General features: G+C 41.4%; 1 protein-coding gene across 1 annotated transcript in view; it reads left to right on the plus strand.

Moving 5' to 3' along the window:
* Positions 1-11,680, plus strand: part of LOC101165479 (protein phosphatase 1H) — a 37,067-nt gene extending 25,387 nt beyond the window's left edge. Inside the window, exons 7-10 of the mRNA XM_004069884.4 lie at positions 2,699-2,762; positions 3,721-3,828; positions 9,527-9,678; positions 10,455-11,680. Coding sequence (XP_004069932.1) covers positions 2,699-2,762; positions 3,721-3,828; positions 9,527-9,678; positions 10,455-10,602 — 472 coding nt within the window. The 3' untranslated portion in view covers positions 10,603-11,680. The remainder of the gene's footprint in view (positions 1-2,698; positions 2,763-3,720; positions 3,829-9,526; positions 9,679-10,454) is intronic.
* The last annotated feature ends 5,119 nt before the right edge of the window (positions 11,681-16,799 follow it).

A 16,799-nucleotide genomic window follows, 5' to 3' on the forward strand; every position in this document is an offset into this window, starting at 1 on the left:
CTTTCATGACTGATGCTAATTTCAACATTTGAAACTGTCGAAGAAATGCGGGGCTTGGATTAGAGTCGTGGTATTTCCTCTGGTTTTACCTTGTTCCTGAAAGCACTGATGAGTCCACATGAACGCAAAGTTTGTTTAAACCTTTCTTCTGACTCGAGGCGCTGCAGTGCTGCAGACAGGTTGTGCTTGGAAAGGGTTGTGTGTCTATTAACCGTGTGCGTCTGAGCTGCGATGCTGTGCACAATTTGCACAGAGCGGAGATGAGATCACTCTCCTTATCTCCTGCCGCCTCTCGGTCACCTGCAGAGAAGATGACACAACTCCCTTCTGCCCCGCTTCCCAGTACGCCTCTCTTCCTCTCCCCTCCCACACACAAAACACTCCCTCCCAGTTGGTCAGTGACACACTCCTGCAATGCATCCGGCTTCCGAACAGCCTTGGAGTGTGAGAACGCTCAGTGTTGCGGTCAAACAGTGCAGCCTTTGAGGAGTTTTCCTTGCTGGTTTTGCACTTTCAGGCAGGAGAGTGGATTTCTGCCACGCCTGCTCCTTCAGCCCAGATGAACCTGATTCCATGCTTTTTCTCTTTATCTTCATAGTTTTTGACAAATTAAGAAATATATGTCTTTATTTTTGCATACGTCTTGCAGTGAGGTTCAGTTCAGTTTCACGGCAGCAAACAGAGAGAGGTGTTTTTTTTTTTCCACACCGCCATCAGTCACGAGGAAAGTCTTCAGTGAGCTGTTTTCCTCTCCTCACTTGCAGGCTGTGTTTTTGTGTCTTGTGGCTTGCATTTGCTGCGATCGTTACAATAACTGCTGAGGGCAGCATTGTGGTGCTCGCCTAAGGTGGAAACATATGGCCTCTCAGAGTGGAACCAGCAGTAATGTGAAAACCAGCCTGTTCTGCAGTGCGGTGTGCAGGGAACACAAGACTGTTGCAAAGAGCAGATATGTTGGAAAGATTCTCCGATCATCTCTTGATCTATTGTAAAAGCCTTCCCAGTGGTCTTTTAACTATAATCGTGCCATTTTTAGCTACAATCATAATACCTGTGTTGTTGTTTTTTAGCTTCAGGAGAATGGCAGGAGTTAATCAGAAATTCACCTCTGAGTGCGGAGCAACCCCGCCCCCCTTCCCCTCCCCATTGATGAGAGCTCTCTGTTCACGTGCTCCCCCACTAGCTTTCAGTTCCTCACACCCCGAAACGCAGACTTCTGGTGCAATTTAGTTGTTTACAAGCGGATGTCGTCCATCGACTGTAGCTTCTATGTCACAACTACAGCCTTTTTTTTTAAATCTGCATTTTTTTCGTTTGCTCTGGATTACCAACAAGTTAAAATAAAATAAAATAAAAAACCTCAGAAATATTATTTTAAGCTTAATTTTCTTTGTATGATATGTCCTCCATCACCCTAAAAAGTGACTCAAGAACATGTTACAAACAACAAAAACACCATTTTTATCGGAGTGGGTTTTGAAGCTTCTGAAAATCGTTCTTTTAGGCGTTTGTCTAATTTCTCCACCTCTCTGTCTGCAGAAAAATGCATTTTGAAATTTAGCTCAGACTGATTCCAGGTCGAACTCGATCTGAGCCAGATGGAAACTTAGAGCAGCTGGTGTGAGACAGAAATAACTGCTTTTCTGGCTGCTCATCTGGAAATCGCTTTTCATTTCTAATGGTTGTATTACAGTGAGTTTGAGAATCCATACCTCATTAGATCAAAAGCAATCTATTTTTTTTTGCATTTATTGTTTTCATTTTACTTCCTGTTGCGCGGTCCATTTTCCTGTGTGAACATTTTGAATTATCAATCAGAGGGAAAAGTTTAAACATTGCTCTGAGAGTTGAAGAGTGGTGGAAATGTGGAAATTCAGTCATCATTCATTCATTTAAAGACCTACTCCAATGCAAATAGTGTTTTTAACATGTTCTTGCGGCATTTTTCTGATAATGGAGGACAGCTAAATAAACAATTTAGACTAAAAATGCATTTTTTAGTATTTCTTTATTCCAATTGTTCAGATTTAGGAGCAGACGGAAAAATCCAGTTTGAAAAAGCTTGTAGGTGTGCCATAGAAAATACAACAGCAACCCACAAGGTCCCTGCTCCACTCCATTCGGATGCAACTACTTGCACGCAAATAGACCCATATACGTCTTTGTTTTCTTCATCTGAGCTGGCATCTGGTTCCAAACTGCACAGGTAGGCAGCTCCGATGTTGCTCGCCATTTTTGTTGCACTGCTAAAGAGTGTAAACAGATGGGAAATGGAGGAATGCTCCACACCAATGGTCCCGCCCACAACTCAGAGGTGAAACAAGACACCGGATTTGTGCTAAAAACTGCGTTCTCATAATTAAAAGACCACTGGGAACGCTTTGAAAATAGATCAAAAGATGATCGGAGTCGGATTTTATGACTCTAGTGCTTCACACACACAACTGCTCCAGCCGAGTGAGGGAGAAAAAAACATCTATAACCGTCTTTTTCATCACTTGGCTGCAAATAAACAAAGAGAATCACTCTAAGGCCTTGTGTGGCTGATGTTTGGATGGTTTCTCCAAACATCACCCTTCCTCGTTCTCATCTTGGCAGCATGCGTGCTGAAGGGGTCATGGAAGTAAGGCATCTCCAGGGCCATTGTCCTTCATAAACAAAACGAGACCCATTAAAGTGTCTTCTCTTCTCTGTGCAGGGCGTACAAAACCATAGACGAGGACGACCTAAAGTTTCCCTTGATCTACGGCGAGGGGAAGAAGGTAAGTGGAGCTCGGCGGCACAGTCACCGCGGTAGAATTGAGTTCTTCGCCTGTATTCAAATCTCATCAGGTACCATTAATCAGTGCCTTCGCTGCAGCTGTTTGAGGCCATTTATGGATCTTATTTGCCCAAAGCATTGACATTCTGGACAAAAAGTAAGAAAATGTCTCTGATCCAATAGTCCTGTAGTCTGTTTCTGGACCATAGGACCAAAGGTGTCCCATTGTGAAGACACTACAACAGGCTGGGGATACTAACAGTGATTTGAGTGACACAAGATGCCGATTGGGAGTAGGTTTATGTGCCCACTTCTATGACCCCCCCCCCCCCCCCCCCCCACTCACCTTTGCAGTGGTCGTGTGGATGCATGGCTGCACAGAGTACAGCAGCTTTGTGTTTGGAGAGAAACACCAGAGCACTTCAAAGCCCGGCCTGCTGGGTCCTAGCATTTACCAGTTAATCCTTGGATGTTTCTCCTTTCACCGCTGGAAGAGCTTTTGACCACCTTCAAAAGCTGCAGCGATGGAGCACACTCTCATCCCGGCTGGATCACGCCAGGCCTCACGTGTCCTCCATGCGTCCTCCCTGAACTGTGGAGTCAATTAGCCCGGTTCCCCTCTGCTGTCCAGTTTAGGCACAGAAGTTAAAGTTAAAGAATGATTGAAAATAAGATAAGGATAGCAAAAGCCATGAAATTCTCAAATACTATCATTATTTAGCGTTTTATAAACGTTAGAACCGTTGAATACAAAGAAGTCTGAACTGAAATTGAAAACGTTTTTGGATTAAACTTTAGTTAACAACAAAAAAAGATCAAATCTGTCAAAGTCGACTTCTAGAATGTCCCTCGTCTTCTTTCTAAGCAGTTAGATTTGGTGGAAGCCAAAAAAGCTGAACCACTAAAGCTCTGCTCTGTGTAACCCGAGTTGTGTTTGACATACCTCTCCTCTCCTGCAGGCTCGTGTGCTGGCGACCATCGGGGTCACGAGAGGTCTTGGGGACCACAATCTTAAAGTCCACGACTCCAACATTTATATCAAGCCTTTCCTGTCCTGCTGCCCAGAGGTTTGCTCTCTTCTCACTTCTCCTCTTTTCTATAGTATATATTCCTTTCTTTGTATGTTTCTGTCGTGTTTCAAAGCAGCTCTAATGCTATACATTCACACCGCCCTCGCCGAGACACTGTCAAGTAACCACTTCCAAAGAAAATCAAGTCACAATGCATGTTTTTTAGTCAGTATTTGGACTCTACGTACAAAACGTGTGGCGATTAAACGGGCATTTTAAGTTAAACAATTTGAACTTGGACCAATCAAAGACTCAGGTATGGTAGTGAGGTACGGATGGCGTCCTTTTTAATTCACGTAAGTACCAACTGTTTGAAAATGGATTATGGAGGAAAATTTTATCATTTTTATTTGTGTCCAGCCGGAATTCTATGATACCAAGTTATTTACATATTGGAATAGAGCTGTGAAAGAAACAGCCTGGAGCAAGATTCGCCAGATTTGCACCACTTTGACATTTTGCACCAAACCTCTTCCAGCTGTAGATATGCGCTAGTATCAGATAGCAACAGTCCAGTATGAGCACTTCCATTAATGAAAAGGAACACCATCCATATGTCATAACCAAATCCAAATCCCTAATTGTTCAAAGTTTGACCTGGTTTTACTGTCAATGCGCATTCAGTGACCGGGCGTTTTGTACATAGAGCCTGAAAACGGTAGTAAAAACCTACAGAACTACATGTGAATGCAAAAGTTTTTGAACGCCGAAGCCCAAAACGCACAGACTTACATAGACATTTCATTGGAAGTGGTTTCTTGAATGCACGTTGGTGAGGGCGGTTTGAACGTAGCATTACAGTTAGAAGAAGCTCCCTGAAAGTTTGGTATTTATTACAATCATTTACCCAGGTCTGTAGAAAGAGGGGTATCAGATGGGTGGAGCGCCCAATTTGTCAGTCGATCTTCGTTCCAGTACTCACCTTTGGTCATGAGTTCTGGGTTGTGACCGAAAAAACGAGGTCTCGAATACAAGCGGACGAAATGAGCTTCCTCCGTACAGTGTCTGGGCGCTCCTTATGTAGATGGGTGAGAAGCTCGGTCACTAGGAGTAGAGCCACTGCTCCTCCACAACGAGATGGCTCTGGCATCTGGTTTGGATGCACTCAAGGGGAGGAAGGAATGTCCCACTGGGGAGCTTACGTCTCTCTGATGGCCTGGGAACGCCTCAGGGTACCCGAGAGGAGCTGGAGGAAGTGGCCAGGGAGAGGAAAGTCTGGGCATTTTTGCTTTGGCTGCTGCCCCTGTGACCTGAAATGCCCCTGCGGCGGAAAATGGATGAATGGAACTCCAGGTCATGAAACCCTGTGAAACAGCCACATCGCTTTAGGGCACGACAAATGCTTTACATTTTAATAGGAAATGCTGGTTTAAAAAAGAAAAAGAAAAGACAGTGGACTCCAAAATGCTGCAGTAAATAACAAAATCAATCATGAAATCCATCCACCTTTTTTCTCTAATTTGCTTCTTGTTTTGGTTTCCGTGGCAGCAGAAGAAGATCCTGGATGTGATTGGGTGAGGTGAGCACCCTCAGGCGAATCAAAAGGGTTCACAGAGCTACCACAAACACCTCAACAGCAAATATGTCATCCCTGATGAATTATAAGCTTTCAAATAACATAAAAAGGCACACAAAAAACAGAATAATTACAGAGAAAAGGTCCTACATGTAATTGCTAACCATTATCTTGCTTCTGTTTCTCTGAACCAATTTTTTGAATTGTATCTTTTTTATTATAGTCTTTTTTTAAAGATTTAGCAGGAATACAAGCAATATAAAAATATCTTTCTTGAACTTAACATCATTGGGATTGGGTTATGCAGATATCGAGCAAAGATCATCCCCCGGGCAAAGCATCAGAAATTGGTTAAGAAGTCTGATTTTCAAAATCGATTAAAATAAAATATACAATTGATGTTTAGTTAACGTGATATTAAGAATATGTGTCAGATTTGTTCCTGTCAGACTGACAAACCCCCTAAATGGAATGTACATTTGTTATGACCTCGCTTTATGGACTAAAAGCATTTTTTCTACTAGATTATACAGCCTTGGTTGACCTCGTCTAGTAATCTGGAGTTTGTGATAATTCACAGTCATTAAAAAAAATGCTTTTCATCTTTAACATTCCACTTTGTGGTCAACAAACACACTAACGCCGTTAGAGCAGCTGCCTTCTCCTCCAATCTGCGTGATTCCAGCAGTAGCGAAGGCCAGGAGCTCTCTTGACTTTTTTTTCCAGTTCGGCCTCCGTCCTTCATCTTCTTTCAAGAAACTTCAATAAAACTGTATTGAAAAATGGCAGCGCTGATTGTGAGAGGTCAAGTTTGATTAGAAATGCAAAATACTCAAGTAGTGTGGGAGCATCCTTGGGAGGGATGATGAAAACCCTCCAGCAACATGTCGAGTTAGAATGACTAATTTCTCCCAAACTGTGAGAGAAGAGAGCTCACAGAGAAAGACATCAAATGTGAGCGTGTGGTTTAAGATCAAGGCCTGGGGTTAGATATTTTGGAGCCCGGTCCAAAGGTCCACTGATTGATAGTCTCATTCGTGTTCTTTTCTTTTCCCACTGAGATTGACTCATGTAACAAAGTTTACCACAGCTCTGAGGCGAATGACCCACGCAGAGATCATTTAGATTCCTTTAAAGCTCTGATCACAGGGCGCCCTCTGCACAGCAGCCCCGGCAAGGAAGTGGAGGGTCTGCTGTGAAAGCCCGCTCCCCCACAGCAGCAGAGAAATGACTTAAAGGAAGCAGACTGAGGCAGTGCTGGCAGACTGGGTTCTATTTGGACTTGCTGTGTTTAAGGAAGCTTTTTTCTTTTGTTTTTTTTGGAAAGCAGCGTCACGCATATGGTACCACTGGAATAATAGAAGCACTTTGCTTAAAAATAACCTGGAAAAGTTGAGCCTAGCAATGGCCTAAAATGCATAGAGCAGTTAAGTTTTAAAGAGATTATTAAGCTTTTAATTCAGTGCTTTATTTATATGTTGTAAACTTAGTTTATGCAGATAGTTTTCAGAAAAATTCCTTCTTTTGTCATAAGCTAAAAAAAAAAAAAACCTTAAATAATTTTTGTTTTTTTGAATCTGTGTATTTTTCCCATTAACCTATATGAGAACTGGACAGAGTGACTCCTCCCCTCTCATGCTCCAAACAGGAAGTACCTGCTGGTTCCAAAAAGTCAAAATCCCATAGACTTCTACAGAGAAATAACCAGCTGTGACTCAGTCCGTCTAGTTGTCAGAATAACCATTTTTTCTCTGATACCTTTTTTTTTTAACATGTTCTTATTTTTTTGTTTTCCAGGATTTTTTTTTTTACTGTAAATCATGGAAGTTATAACCTGACCATTCAGATGCTTTAATAAAAGGAGGTGGTCTCACATCAAACATTTAAAACATTCAGATGAACAGATTCTCTCGAGCCCGCTGTGAGTGGCAGGGCTCTAGAGTGAGACTGCCATTAGATTGGTCAATGGTGTGCCTAAAAAAATAATCAATGTTTGAACCGATGCACCTAGACATTCTAAGAAAAGAAAAAAAAAGAAAGATGCATCATCTCAGCTCTGAAAGCCTCACTCAGATTGATTTTGACCAACCGCTGCTTCTGGCCCAACAGAGTATCTGGCTCCAACTTGGTGACGTCCGTATTGCAAAAAAATGTTGATTGAGTGGACTTCATGTCGTCAAAGCCGAAAAAAGTGTATTAAAGCTTGAAGAAAGCCATTTTCTTTGGATGACGTCACTCTAACTCAGTCCAGTTCTCATTTTATAAAATCATAAAAACACAAATGTTACAAAAAATGGACCAGTCTTTGTATCGACCTATTATCAAGTTGCAGGGGTCTGCATGTCCAAATGATCCCAGATGGCTCATTTTGTAGCAAGAGAGTGTTTGGAGAAGAGCTGGACTAAGGGAATTTCAAAAGAAACACATCCCTCTCCGTGTTCAACGCCTTCATTGTCAGGGTGGTCTGCCAGAGCTATGGTTGTAGGGTTGTTGCTGCTTGTGGTGGAGAAATATTGTAAAACTGCAGAGGGGCTAAGCATACAGCACCAGCACCCTGGCCATCACTGATGTGGGAGGAGCTTAATAAAACCTGTTAGAGCATTTTGTGTTTGCACATCCAGTCCACACGTGGGTTGTGCCTCTCTGGCTCTCTTGTGGATGAGGGGTTCTCTGTTAGTGTTGCCATCCACTCCCCATAGAGCCAGAGCAAGAGCTGGATTTGCTCACCCAAGAACAGTAAGTCTGACTCTGCAATGGGGAACTTTGTAATCAGTGTTGTTCATTATTTTTTTAATGGACAGAATTTCTACAAGAAATGAAAAGAGGGTTTGGATTTGTGAGCATGAAAATCCAGTCCAGTTTTTCTCAGATCACGCGGTCCTTTTATCGTAAGTGCACACCAGGCACGTGACGCGTGTTCAAGTACACGCTAAAACGTGTGGCCTTGAACACACTTTCAGCATTTGGTGTTCACACTGGACAAACAGGGAGGGGCTTTTGTTTCTTCTTTTTTTGTGGTCGACTGTTAACTAGCGCATGTCCGCCATCTACAGTAGGAAGAGACTTAGTGCGAAATGTTGAAGCGGTGCAAATCTTGCTCCAGGTTTTTTCTTTCACAGCTCTATTCCAATTTATGTAAGACTTGGTGTCATAGTATTCCACAAACCACAATTATTAATTTCTCCTCCACGATCAATTTTCAAATTAGCACTTCCGTGTATTGAAATAGACGCCATCCATACATCACTGCTAAATCCAAGTCTATTTTGGTTTAGGTTTATTTTTCAATGGTTGTGCAGCGACACATGAATGTGAAGAGTCTTGAACATGGAAGCCCGAAATGTGCATGTACCGGTATGCGCCGTTACAACGACCTTTCATTGGAAGTGGTCTCTTGAACGTGCGTGGCCAGGGGCAGTGTGAACGTAGCTTTATAGTTACCAAGCTACGACCTTCAGCTTTCTCTGAAGTGGTTTGCAGCTGGGATGACAACCTTCCAAGTGTGAGGCTGTAGCACTTGGCTAGAAAAAGCCAGAAGGCCCCTTTAGGTTACAGTAGGAATCAGTCTTCTCCAAGTAGAAGTATCTGGTTGCTCTGTTCACAAGGTATGGAAGCCTCTGGAGTAATGAGGCGTTTGTATTAGAAAGGTTATAGTAAGGAGAGTTCAATTGGAGTCAAAGCTCTGTTTAGCGCTCAGTCTCTTCTGACCCTGGTTATTTTCTCATGATTCGTAGAATGTAAACAAATTGTTGCAATTTGTTTCTCCACCTTCTAATGCAGTTATTCCAACAGGCAAACTGAGCCCAAGGACAGACCAAGATTGAAACCAGAGTGCATAAAAAGTGGCAAAGAAATCTATTTGCTGGTTTAAAAAAAAATAAAAACTAGGGGCTACTGCAAGGATATGGCAACTTCAGAGCATAGTTTAAAATTCACATCAAGAACGGAAAGCTGCAGGCTGTGCTCTGCCTCTCACAGTCCAACATAAACATCTTCAAAAATCTGCTGACTGGCTTGGATAAAGGAGAGAAAGGCGATGGAAATCAATCAAAAGAGCAGAAGAGGAGAAGGTGTTTACAAGTTGTGAGGGGTGCCAGATTGGTCACTGCCTGAAATCTTTTTTCCCCACACAAAAAGACTTCAGCTTTTCTTTTCTTTTTTCTTCTTCTCCACCTTCAGGTCAAAGTTTACCCCTTATCACAGTGGGAGCACAAGGCTGATGATGTTCTGGTGATGGGAACCGATGGTCTTTGGGATGTCCTCTCCAACCAGGAAGTATCTGAGGCGGTCACTAGTTTTCTGGCGAATTGTGACGCGGATGATCAGCACAGGCAAGTCATGAGTCACAGCTGAACTTGTTTAGAGAAACTCTCAAGCATTTTTGCTTATGGTTATAAGCATTGTTCCAAAAGTTAACCAAAAGTGTCATTATTTTCTTGTTAAAGTCTGTCTCCGATCATCTTTTCATCTATTCTATCCAATAGTCTTTTAATTATAATGATGTCATTTTGAAACAAAATTTAAAATCCTGAATTGTTTTCTAGGACATAGTTTCTGCAGAGCGGCAGGAGTTCATCAGAAATTCACCTCTGAGTTGTGAGCAGAACTGTCGGTGCCAAATTTCCCATCATCCATCTGTTTAAATGCTCTCCCTTTAGTTTACTGCCGCTCACAACCCCAAGCTGGCATTACAGGTGCAACAAAAAAGGCGAGCAATACAGTATTGGAGCCATCTAGCTGTACAGTTTTGGGCCAGATACCAGCTCAGACGAGTAAAACGAAGACGTACATCTAGTCGTCTGCAAAAGTGGATGCATTAGAGGAGCAGGGTGCTTGTGGCACGCCCATTGTATTTTCTACGTCACAAATGCGATCTTTTTTTTTGTCTGCTCTTGATTGACATCATTTTAAATAAATAAATATTCAAAAGTGCAATTTTATGCTGAATATTTTTAACCTTTGTCATCTATCATGAGAAAAATGCTACAAGAACATGATAAAAACACTATTTTCATTGGAACTGGTCTTTAACTGAAACCACTATACACATGGATCCACTGTTTGTAGCTAGCATCAGTCTAACCAGGTGTTGCTGTCATTTGACCAGGTACACAATGGCAGCTCAAGACCTCATCATGAGAGCTCGAGGGGTGCTAAAGGATCGAGGCTGGAGGATTTCCAACGACAGATTAGGTTCCGGAGACGACATCTCCGTCTTCATAATTCCCCTTATGTACGCAAACAAACAAAACTAGCCAAGCTAAGACATCACAACCTCTCTGCTTTTTTCCACCCATTCTTTTTTGTTTTCTGTAACGTTTTCCAGAAGTATGTGAAAATGTTTGCGGTCATGAACAGGGTGTCCTGTCCGGGTGCCTCGATTATTGGTCTGGTCCTCTGATGCAAAGAGGCAGAACCGCGTAAAGAGCTGTCAAAGACTTGAACCACGGCTTTTTACAATCATGATGAAGTCACTTGTATCTGGGTAAAAGCGGATGGGGATCTTGGATTTGCACATACGCTGTGGTAGTGAGGATTACTGTTACTTATGCACAATACTTGTAAAATGTAAATATGTGCACAATCTTTTGGGAAATGTGACTGAATGTGTACAGTGTGTAGAAAAAAAAAAGAAGCATCTGCAATTGTAAACAACTTTGTTGAGGAAACACTAACAGATTACACAAATAGATGTAGTCTTTGAGATTTTTGTAGCTGATTCACACTACACGTCCTCCCGCTTTAATTATCGTGATACCTTTTGTTTTGAGGAGTTCAAACATAGCTTTTGTTTTATTTTGGAGGACTGGCGGACTTTTGATTACCCAGAGTGCTCAAATCTGGGAAGATTCATTCAAGCAGATGTTGCAGCGCTGATCTTTTTTTTTAACTAACACATTTTGCTTCTGAATTTCTTTTCGATTCTCCCAGGTGTCTTTGTCTCAAGTTTCAAAAACACCCAAACTTCCTTAAAGCCATTCCTTCGATGTCATCTACATGTGCCATCCAAAGATCTAACATAAAAACCCAAGAAAACTGTAGAAATTCATCCTATTGACAAGATGTGCCTCTAATAATGAGAATTGCTATTATTTTTAAAGTGCAAAAAGATGTAAATCCCCTCTGAAAAAGAAAAACTATTTGATTTATTTTATATTTTTCATGTTATGTTAACTGCTGTAAAAGTTGCTTATGTAGGTAAAACTGTGGGATTGAAAAACTGTTTTTTCTTTATAAGTTATGTACATCTTTCCCAAATCAATACAATTTGTTCTGTTCTAAAACCCAAAGCAAAATTCTTTAAAATGAGAAATTAAAACAGTTGAAACTTTCCTCTTGTGTTGTTTTTGTCCTCATTTTTCTGATGTGTTTCTATATGTACTTTCAAAATAAAGTATGTGGCAAATTTGTGAGAATTTTAAACCACATGAAATTAAAAGATAAAAATGATTTAATAATTTAATGTTTAGACATAAGTAATTTTGTTGCATCTTGGAGGAATTTATTTCACCTTGAATGTGATAAATTCTTTATGAATACATTTTCTTATTAAAAACAAGTTAAAGAAAAAAAGCAATCTCAGCTACGATATGCCCTCATGAGAAAAATACAAGATCTCACAGAGATCTGCTGACCTTGATGCTCGAAAACGCCACAAAACCCGATTGTTCTCGTGACAGGACTGAATAGCTGAAATACCTTTGATCCCTACAATGTGTCACATTACTTCAAAATAAAGCTGGTGCTTCAAGGTGAGAAAAGCAAAGAAAAATGTTTTGTGCTTTGAACAAAAGAAGAAAATGTCACACAAAACCAATTCACAGGTACTGTTTTATTTCTAACCCTTGTGCTATCCTAGGCACTTTAACGTTGGGAGTTGGGTCATGTAGACCCACTAGACAGTGCTCTGAACCTTTTTTCTTCAATGATTTGAGAACCTCACTGGTGTCCATGGATTACATGAAATCTTTCCACCTTTATCCACCTTTGTCCTGTTACGGATAACACGTCAATATAAGGGTGGCGTCATAGAATGGCACAAGGGATAAAGGGACATCCGTATAAACTAAAGGCTTCCTCTTTGTCATCAAGACAATTTGTAACAACGTCCTGCGGATAATAAAAGTGGGAAGTTTAGATCCGAAAAGAGATCACAAATTGGATGTAGAAACAGTAAAGGTGTTTGGAAACAAAAGAAATTCTACCGGTATTTTACAAAGGAATTATTCAGATTAGTTCATGTTCACACATGTAGATTTAAGTCTGTTTTTATTGTTACTTGGATTACAAAGAACTGAAAGACAGCAGAATGTCTTTGTTGTAGTCCTGCACCCGTGGGTCCTCGGCAGGAGCTGAAGGACCATCTGGTCCCTGCAGAATCAGCGCTGCATCCTCCTCCTCCAGTAAGGCCAGCACCGATCTGGCACTCCACTCCTACACCCCACATGTGTGTGTGGTCCAGATTGGATGATGGCAGCGATGACACAGTCGATTCCAGTGTTGTTTTTCCAAGGTCGCAGCACGCCCACCCCACCCGTGGACGGATCTGAAGGAGATGCTGAGTGGGCCTGGAGTAAAGATGCTTATCTCTTCAGAGTAGCAAAGTTCATCACTGAGGTGCACAGAGCTCAAGTTGTCGGTTTTTTAGCCTCTTTGAAGCAGAAAGCAACGAGGTGAAGCGATAGCATCAAAATCTGAAAGGTTTATTTTCTTTCGTGGTGTTGCTGAATGCCTCTTATGTCCAATTATACAGGGGAAAAAAGCCATTATGCCAATAATTCTTTAAAACTTAGATATTTTGTTTATAGAATGTTATATCTAAAATGTATTTTTATTAAGGGCTAATAATAATTTTGGTTGAACTGGGAAGACTTTAAAATAATCCAAATGACTTCTTCAAAAGATTCCTCAGATACCTGATGTTTCTCCCCAGAGCAAATATTCATTAGAGCAAAAATGACACCGTCAATCCACGTCGGATCCCAAATTCCTTATAATTCAAAGCTGTGGCGGCGTGTCTGAGGGCAGGTGAGGAGCGTCAGACATGAGTCAAAGTGATTCTACATCGGCGCTGCAGCTGTGATCCCCATCAGGAGCCGGCTGATTTTCCACCAGCTCAGATTTACGGCTTTGGGGCTTCGGCAGCCTGAAGAATGATTTATTTGCAGCCTGGCTCAAATGTGAGCTTTGACACCAGATGGATGAGATCCAGCATGCTGTGGGTACCTCTGCTGCTTACAGAATGCACAAGTCAGGAGAGGATGAAAAGCACTTGAATCTGGAACTATTAGAACTCAACACCTATTGGTTGTTCACAATCGTTTATTAACAGGTTATATATAAAGTGATTTATTGTTATATGAGCATACATGCCAGAGGGTGGAACGGTGTCCTTAAATGAACTATCATACCAAGTGTGAACTTCTGTCGAAATGTTCTGGGACTCGTCTTGAAAGCTGGGCTTGCTCTCCTTCGTCAGCCTCTGAGATGCTGGGGTCTCCACTCAAGAATGCAGCCCCTGCATGGCTTCATCGACCCAGACTGCTAGCCAATCAAAGCTCATTACCCATTCTGGTCCCCACCCCTGTCAGGAGCACTGTGATTGGCTGTTCGACTGTGTTACACAGCAACTAAGGGAAGATTTTAGGGGTTAACTCAGAAAGAAAAGCAGTGCGTTCCCCGACCTGAGAAGCTCTTGACTGTGTGGACACACCCAGATTTTATATACACTATATATATATATACATATATTTTTTAAATGATGAAAAGTTTTAACTTTGGTGTGTTTAGGAGCAGCAAACACAGCTCGTGAGTAGCAGATTTATAGCAGGACACCTCTGTGGGCAGCGGGAGCCACGTCACTCCTCTGCTCATAGCAACAGCACTGCTGACCTACATCATGCTTAGTTTCTACACAGCCCACCCGCGTGGCCGAGCAGCCCCCATACTCATCGGCCACGTTTTAACCCATTCGTTTAAGAACAAATACGCTTTTTTGGTTCAAAATCTCGCGTGAAAATAAAACTACACATTACACAGGAGGGTTAGTCCGCAGACTGTTTATTAGGCACGTGACACAAGACAACATATAGTTCGAGGCAACTTCGGCTGTCAAAGGACACTTCCAGTCCAAATTTCGGTTTCATTTACAAATAGTCAAATATCCTATGCGGTTCCACCCGTTTTTTTTACCTGGAGAACCGGCTAGCAGCGCCGGAAGTGGGACTTTGGTGGTTCTTTTTCTTCTCTGAAGTGCAGCACCAGCACTAGCAAGGCAGTAGCTTGCGCAGTCATCTCCATAGCGGGCAGTGTCTCAACCCAACCAACAGCACAAACTACTACCTCAGCCAGTACGTGGCTCGAAAAGAACAAGAAAAGGTACAGATAAAAAAGATGGAGGGGAAAAAAGCTCCTCTTGGGTTAAAGAAAGATTCCGACAAGGGCGACAACGTCCACCCTCTCCCGCGCCTGTGCTCTTGTGAGCGGACTTGAAATGAGAGGAAACCCCGCCCAAGGAGACCGGCCCCTCTCCCCTCTTCCTCCTCGTGCTCAGCACTGCACGGTGTGCTCACGTGACACCCCCCCCCCCCCCCCCAACCAGGGCTCGAGAAGCTGCATGAGGACGATGGAAGGAGGGGTAAAGAGGCGCTAGTCCTGCAGCTTGACGGCCTCCTCACTTTGAAAGATGACGTTTAACTTAACCATATGATTATAATATTTGAGAGATTTTGTAAAACCAAATAACAAAATGTTTACTGTTTACTATGGTGTGGGAAATACGTAAGAGGAAATGACTATACAAACCTCCACCTGTAGGGGGCAGTAGCGATCAAGTCGCTACTACAAATACCAAAGAAGAACGAGAGTGACCAGCACGAGAACATTATTTGCCCCAAATCCAATTACACCACCGATAAATGATTTTTAAACCAACGTTTTTTCTCCATGATTATACATAATCTGAGAATGCATTTTTCTTCTTTCCTATTCAGTGTATGTAAGCATTAATTATGTGTTTGATTGACTATGATTTGTTAAAGACTCACTCTGATGAAATTTGTGTTTTTAACATGTTCTTGTGACATTTCTTTTTCGATGGAGGACATATTTAACCCTTGGTCTATCTTAGATGACCCCACCCTTACATTAACGTGTTATTCCTATGATGATAATAAAGGTGGAAAGATTTCATGTAATCCATGGACACCAGTGAAAATCACAAATCATTGAAGAAAAAAGGTTCAGCGCACTGTCTAGTGGGTCTAGATGACCCAACGATAAAGTGCCTAGGATAGCACAAGGGTTACACTGCATTTTTTATTTTATTTTTATTTCTAACTGTGAATCAGAAGCAGACAGAAAAATGCAGTTTGGAAAAGCTTTTTGTTGACGTAGAAGCTACTAACTACAGCAGGCCACAAGCTCCGTGCTCTGCTCCATTCTGATGCATTCACTTGTAGACGACTAAAACCATGTACGTCTTTGTTTTTCTCATCTGTTCTGGCTTCTAACTACAAGCTGTTTGGCTGTACCAGTAATGTTAGGCTGGGCTTGTGAGGGCCTGTAAGATAGTGAAAGCGTGTAAACGGGTGGATAATAGGAAGTTTGGGTGGGGTTACTCCACGCCAAACTATGTCCTAAGAAACAACACAGGGTTTTGGATTTAGCTTAAAAATGGCATAATAATAATTAAAAGACCACTGGGAACACTTAAAAAATAGATCAAAAGATGATCAGCGTGGGTTTTCAAACTACATTTGAATGAAGGGATAAAAATTTGAGAGCTGTTATGTGTGCATCTGTGGGTTTATGTTTAGTGTACTCTATTTGTATCATAATTAGTATTTTCTAATGTCTGTTTTGGTTTGTTTGTTACTTAAATCTTCTTTTTCAGCGTTTATTTTGTTATAAACCTAACAGAAGGAACCCCTAGAAAATGAGATGTGGCATCTCAGGGTATCCATTGGTTATCAAATGCTTATATAAATAGTTAATATGCGGCAAACATTTCTCAAAGCAGCTCTGACACTCACACACAAACAAACAAGTAAACAATACCAAAAAAGCCATAATCCAATAAAACATACATATGTATGTATATATATATATATACATATATATTTATATTTTTTTAAAGATTATAAAGTGACTTACTAAGTGATATTCAGCTTTGGCTTGAACCAACTCTTTTTATAGTATAATGGACTCAAACAGGCAAAAGTTGCCTGTTGCATAAACTTATTGAACTGCTGCCAAACACCTTGTACTTTGTTTTATTTACATTTAATATCAACCCACTCCTGAATACATTTTTATAGTGTCACAATCAGACATAAATGTGTTCAAAAGGTGAAGGTTCCAAATTGTGTTCATCAGTGAACTGATACATTTCAGTTTTTTTGTTATTGTACAAATTACTGCAGATAAATTAAAGTTCGGGGCCTAGCACTGA

Source organism: Oryzias latipes, chromosome 6 (genome assembly GCF_002234675.1).
Source record: "Oryzias latipes chromosome 6, ASM223467v1".
NCBI lineage: Eukaryota > Metazoa > Chordata > Actinopteri > Beloniformes > Adrianichthyidae > Oryzias > Oryzias latipes.